Below are 6,926 nucleotides of genomic sequence, written 5' to 3'. Positions count from 1 at the left end.
CAATATGGAACAATTAGAACTCTCATATGCTATTGGTGGAAGTATATACATTGTACAAACAGCCAGAAAAGTGCTTGCACGTGTCTGTAAATTGGAAATATGTTTACTTTATGAAACAGCAAAACTACCCCTATATTTAAAAGAAAGAACTATCTATGTTTACCTAGAGATGTAAAAGAATACTCATAGCCACACTGCTCATATCCAGAGAAAACAGAAACTAATCAAACATCCTTCAACTATAGAATGGATCAATAAATCATATATTCATACAATGGGCAACTATTCAGCAATGAAAATGAACAATGAAAAAATACAGGATCATTGATTTAGTCTCTAAGTATTTTGACTGCACTGTCAGGCACAATGGGCTATATACTGTAGAAACAACAGAAGTAGGCAGAATTAGCTACTCTGTTAGATGTTAGGATAGAGATTATCCTTGGGACTAGAACAGTGTTTCAAATGTGGTACTAGTTCAGGTTGCTAATTTCTTGATTGTGTTGTCTTTGAGACAATTAATTATGTTGTACACCTAAGAGTTGTGTACTTTTCTGTATGTATGTTATACTTTAATAAGTAGATATCAAAATGTTAAACTCTCTCTGAAATAGGAAAGGGCCATTGAGGAAAAAAATGTGGCATGCCTATACACCATTAAATTGAATCTTATCAAAAAACTTTTTTTCAATTAACATCATTATATTTTTGATGGTACATAAACATAACCTAAAGCTTTTTAAAGTAAAAAAAAATTAAAATAAAATTAACCAAGTAACTTTAGAGGATCTGATGTAGCTTACATCGTGAGCACTTGCTTTTCATATATGAGGTCCTGGGTTTGATCCATGGAATCTCCTATAACTAACCAAACAAGCAAACAGTAAAAACCACCTCTTATTGGGGAGCAGATGGAGCTCAAGTGATTGAACACCTGCTTCCCATCTGAGTTCAATCTCTGCTACCTCCTAAAACAAAACAAAACAAAAACCAACGAAAAACAAACTTTAGTAATAGAAAAAAACTTAAAAAGATAGTAAGTTCATATACCTAAAGTAAATAAAGTGTATCCATTTTCCATGAAAATACTGTTTTGTTATTTTTATGTTCAATCAGTTAGAATATATTTCCACTGTGAAATTTTATTTAATATTCGTTTCAAAATATGTATATAAATAAGTATTACAAGTTCTTTTATGTTATGATTAAGTATAGTATATTGAAAAATAAGGTGATACAATTTAAGCAGGTTTTGGTATATCCATTGTGCTTTACTACTCTGCTTTTCATATGGCAAAAACTCAGTATAAATCAGTGGACATCCAGTTACCAGTTGGTGTCAATTTGAACAATAAAATTACATGTCAAAATAGCCAATGTGACTATAATTATAAAATATGCAAAACAGTGAATGTAAATAATGTCACTGATGTTTACTCTAAAAAATGGTTGAAATGAGATATTTGTGTAAGATGTTACTACAATAAAAATCTTCAATAATTAACAAAGAACCTGAAGCAGTTGAAAATCCTCGGTATCAAATTTAGCCTCCAGAGTGAGAGAGAAAATTTTACGTTGTTAATTCCAAAATGAAGAAACAAAAAATAAGTGGACTAGGCAAATAATAAAAAGGAGAAGACCACCTTTCTTGTCTGTTACATGCTTAGGTAGGAATCCACCAGGTATCCCCATAATTTGATAAACCTGGACTCTATCCCTTTCATCCTCAAGTCCCAGACTTGTGCCTATAGCAGAATTCTGGGGAGAATTCAGGCACATGTTAATTTAATACAGCTAGATATTCTACATTGCTCTTCTGGTCTGAACTTCAAATTCCTGTTCTTCCCCTCTTTTGTCTCTTTTTTTCTTTTCTTCCCACTGAAGCCTGCCTTTACTATCTTGTCCTCTTGTACCCCAGTGCCTTTCTGATAAATTGTCTACTTTGTGAAATCATTGATTTATTTTTCATTAAATTTACTTTCTTAGGGATTTTACAATTTCATTTTTTTTTAAAGATTTATTTATTTATTTAATTTCCCCCCCTCCCCTGGTTGTCTGTTCTTGGTGTCTATTTGCTGCGTCTTGTTTCTTTGTCCGCTTCTGTTGTCGTCAGCAGCACGGGAAGTGTGGGCGGCGCCATTCCTGGGCAGGCTGAACTTTCTTTTCACGCTGGGCGGCTCTCCTCACGGGCGCACTCCTTGCGCGTGGGGCTCCCCCACGCGGGGGACACACTTACGTGGCACGGCACTCCTTGCGCGCATCAGCACTGCGCATGGCCAGCTCCACACGGGTCAAGGAGGCCCGGGGTTTGAACCGCAGACCTCCCATATGGTAGACGGACGCCCTAACCACTGGGCCAAAGTCCGTTTCCCTACAATTTCATTTTTTATGGACTCCTTCTTGGGGTTGTCCTACCTCCCCTAGGTTGGCTCAACTTTTCTAGGCCCAGGAATCCAGACACTGAAATATGTAATTCACCAATAATTGCATACCTTCCTTCCCAACTCTCACTCTACCTCAGACTCAAGATCAACAGGCTTACTCTATGTTGCCTTCTCTGATCATTTGGGTACCTGACCATGTTCACTGAAATGCATAGTAAAGAGAAACAAGGTAGAATGAAGAGCAAGTAAAGACTTTCCGTGGCAAAGGACTTGGTGAACATGGTAATTAGAGCATTGCCTTCTTCTAATCCAGAAGGAATCTAAAACATCTTTCTTCACCTCACCCCATATAACTCTATCAATTTCTAAGACACATAATTGCATCCACTGTCAAAGAAAATCAAGAAATAATCTTATTGTCCATTCATGAGATATATTGCTGTAATACGCTCATTCCAAGTCATCCTCCTCAAGCCAACTGCTCAATATATTGGAGATATTTTCTCAAGGTCCTTCTCACAGCTGATTTCACCTGGTTGTTTTTCAGGCTATAGATGAGGGGATTCACTAAGGGAGTAATCACACTATACTGTACAGAGAAGATCAACTCCAATGGTGAACCTGAGGCTGGCAAGAGGTATCGAAGAGAACCCGAACCATAAAATAGGAGCACTACAGTGAGGTGAGAAGAGCAAGTGGAGAAGGCTTTTTTTCTACCTGAGGAGGAGCTAATGCTCAAAATGGTGGAGACAATGGGGGTGTAGGAATAAACAATAAGAAAACAGGTTCCAATTCCATGTAGTAGACCTGAGCAAAGAAGTACTGTAACACTGGTGGATATATCAGAACAGGACAGAGGGAAAAGTGAGGGCAGCTCACAGCTGTAGTGAGGAATGAAATAATCTCCACAAAAGTCCAAGTTCATAGCAAGAAGGGTGTTGATGAATGCATTCAGAAAACCCAGGCCCCAGGAACCCCACACCAGTCCCATACAGAGCTGGTTGCTCATCCTCTGCCCATAGTGCAGAGGCTGACAGATGGCAACATAACGGTCATAGGCCATTGATGAGAGCAGACAGGCTTCTGTGCCTCCAGACTCAAACAGAAAGAACACCTGAGCCAGGCAGCCTCCAACAGAGATGGTTTTCCTCTGAGATAGGAGATTCTCCAGTAGCTTTGGCACTGTGGCAGAAGAGAAGCAAAAATCCAGGAAGGAGAGGTGACTCAGGAAGAAGTACATGGGCGTGTGCAGCTGAGGATCTGCCCTTACAACCAGCAGCATTAACAGGTTCCCCATCAGGGTCAGGATGTAAATTCCCAGGAACAGCACAAAGAGCAGAGCCTGGACATGGGGGTCCACAGACAGTCCAAGGAGGACGAACTCAAGGATGGTGCTATGGTTCCCCAAGGCCATTTAGAGATGTTGCTTTCTAGAAATAAATTAGGGACAGGGTGTAGCCTCTGTTGACCACAATCATTACTTAGGAGAGAGAGTCTTCCTTCCTATTAACTTAGAGTTCTTATATGCCATCACTAATTCCTTTGAATCTTTTCATCCTGTGTTGATGTTTTCTTTAAATTCCAACCTTGGACAAATGTAACTATGATATCTCATCATGGCGAATATTCTACTTCAGAGATTGGTGAAAAAATTACTATTCTTATTAAGGATTATGACTGATGATAGTCTATTTTTTATTCATAAATGTACTCTAAAATACTTCCTACACCTTGTAGATTGTAGTGAACTTCCTGGAGACAGTTTCAAAACTTGTCTAATTTTCTATTACTTAGTCTCTTAAAAGCTAGTCATGATGATATTTTAATGATATGGTTTTGCCTTCTATAATTTTTTTCACGGACACTTTCACATAATTTGTCTATTTCATCTTTGTGACAATACTGTAATGTGTAGACACTAGTGCGTGTATGCATAGTATGTTTGAGTTTGTGTTTGAGTATTATGTTTTATTTGGAGGATAGAATATATGAAATAAGTATGTGCTCTGCATATAATGTCCCATCTTTCAAATTAAGTATTATCTTTATTTTGCCTTTCACCTAAATTTCATTGTCTGTCTTCATGATATCCTTTCCTGAAATCACCTTTATATATAATAATTGAACAAGTATTATCATTGTTCCCTGATAACTGATAAGTCATCATAGGCACTTTTGTTTTTAATCCCCAGAACCAATTAGGTAAAATCTCTGCAGTGAGATTTTTCATATAAGAAAACAAAAACATTTGGGTATTTAACATCATTATTCCTATTTCAAGAATGTGTTCTTTGCATCCTTGTTTGATTTCTTCCATTCAGGATTTCTTAGGCATTCCTGCTTCTTGTTACAGTATGACCTAATCTATCCATTCACAATAATAAACTCTTTTGCCTGTATGACAGTAGACGAATCACTCTCTTACTCTGGTATCTAGTGTAGCATTTGTGGAGTGTGTTTCTTTTTACTCCCTTCCATGTCATTAGAGTTTCTTGATAGCAGTGATTGTGTTCTATATTATTTTGCACCCAGAACACTTGCTTCTGTGAAGGAAAGTGCATATAGTAGAATTCCAATGACTATTTTTTTTTTGCCATTTAAATAGAGCTCTTTTATAAATTTTTATTTATTAACTTATATTACCATCTGGAGGTATCAAAATATATACTGATCCAATGACTATTTGCTAATAAAAAAGAACATAATGAAGTGAATAGTATAGACCGCATAGCTCATATTGTGGGGTAAAGTCTCCGAATCCACAAGCTTAAAACTGGGCACCAAAGATTAGTGGAAACTGAAGGCAAAGAAATGTGTCTCTGTGTGTAATGGTCTTACTATTGCCACTGTGGAAGGTCTGGGAATGGGCTTTACTTGCCCACCTACTGTCGACCTCTAGATCCCTGTACCCAAGGAGTCATCCCACATCCACGAGCCAACTTTTGCCTGTATTAGAAAAGTGTTTCAACCCATGATAGTGATCTACAATCACCCAGCCATCTATCCAGCATCATTCAATTATCCTTTAGTTCTTTTGTCTCTTCATGTATTCACTTTGTAATACTTTCCTTTTCTTAATAATCCACTTTTCCGCTTGTTTATTCTTCTACCATCCCTTCACAAATCCATACACTTATGTAACAGATATTCACAGATTTTCTGCTACATATCAGATTTTGTTAGACATTGAGAAGAAGACAACCTACTAGAGACCAATGTCCAATTCTTATATAAATATTCTTTATTCTCCTTTGTTTTAATATCATTTGTACTTAGAAATATGGCTAAATTCTCAGCTTAAACTTTTTACTCTTCCCTAGCTTGAAATTTGATCTGGGTTGTACACTCAGGTTGTTCCTTTTCATGAAACATCATGCCTGGCTTGGTAACTTCAGAGTGTATTCCCATTGACATTTTGTTTGCCTTCTAATCTGTATCTTTGTAATGATACTATGTTGTCTGTCATTAGGAGTACTTGAAGGAGTCACAATTACATTGAATTCTGCACACCCATCCACCTACCCAAACTTGTCCTTTCTTCTTACTATCTCACTATTAATATTAAATAGTCACACATTTCCCCAGTCTATCTTCTTAGATTCAGTATATATATCAAATTTTCCTGGTAGGATAGCACACAACATAATGACTCAAATAAATTATAATTCAGCACTTAAGGCATGCAAACTGTTTAAAAATTATATTTTGAGTAAATCCTCTTATTTTGATATTTGTGCAATCCTGTAGGATGTATATATTTCCCTTGTGTCTAAACTATCAATCAACAACAACAATAAAACAAAAATAAAATAGATTGAGGCCATTGTCTCCAACAATATGAACATTTCAGTATTTGGTATTTTCTGCCTGAATTAATGGAAAATAATTTTGATTAATTTGCTTTTTTTTTTTCCCTTAGGTTCATTTTTCCACCAGAGGGATCACTGTGCCTTCAATTCTCACTGAAATTGAGTGACTCAGCTCAGGTCCCTATTGACTGCAGAAGGAATATTCTGCATCTTTACAAGGAGAGGAAGGACCAATGCAGAAATTAGTTTTGTGTGATTCTTCAAAGGAAAACTGGGCTGACCTTTTGCATGTGATAATAATATAATATAATATGACTTTACAGATAAGCAGATATTGAATTTGGGGTTATATTAAGGTCATCCCATTCTTTCCTTAATTCCACATTTATGCATAGCATCACTCCTCAAAGCCATTCATAATATTAATACATTTAGTCCTAGTGAATAATGAGGAGGAAGATGCTGATGGTAATGAAGAAGATAACTTTAAACACCATTCCAAGCACTTTACATTTATTGTGATACTTATTTCTCACACCAATCCTATAATATAGGGACCATTTATATCCTCATCCCTTTTCATTTTAAACAGATTAGGAACAGAAGCAGAAAGCTGGTAGGGAACTTGCCCAAATCCACAGAGGTAGCAAGCCGTGGAGTTGGAATTTGAGCCCAGCGGTTTGGCATGTAACTTTTCACATCCTTTTCTTGGTGGCAGGTAATAGAGAAACCT

General features: G+C 36.8%; 1 protein-coding gene across 1 annotated transcript; it reads right to left on the bottom strand.

Annotated features, from left to right (window-relative positions):
• Window positions 1-2,853: 2,853 nt before the first annotated feature.
• On the bottom strand, window positions 2,854-3,798 carry LOC101438510 (olfactory receptor 8S1-like). Its single transcript, XM_004468367.2, has one exon. The coding sequence runs from the start codon at window positions 3,796-3,798 to the stop codon at window positions 2,854-2,856; it is 945 nt and encodes a 314-aa protein (XP_004468424.1).
• Window positions 3,799-6,926: the final 3,128 nt, after the last annotated feature.

This window comes from Dasypus novemcinctus, chromosome 12 (assembly GCF_030445035.2).
Source record: "Dasypus novemcinctus isolate mDasNov1 chromosome 12, mDasNov1.1.hap2, whole genome shotgun sequence".
In the NCBI taxonomy this organism is placed as follows: Eukaryota; Metazoa; Chordata; class Mammalia; order Cingulata; family Dasypodidae; genus Dasypus; species Dasypus novemcinctus.
This window is presented reverse-complemented; position numbering and strand designations above follow the sequence as displayed.

Bases quoted from the DNA above. Each gene is read 5' to 3' on its own strand.
- LOC101438510 (XM_004468367.2), bottom strand. From the start codon at position 3,798: ATGGCCTTGGGGAACCATAGCACCATCCTTGAGTTCGTCCTCCTTGGA.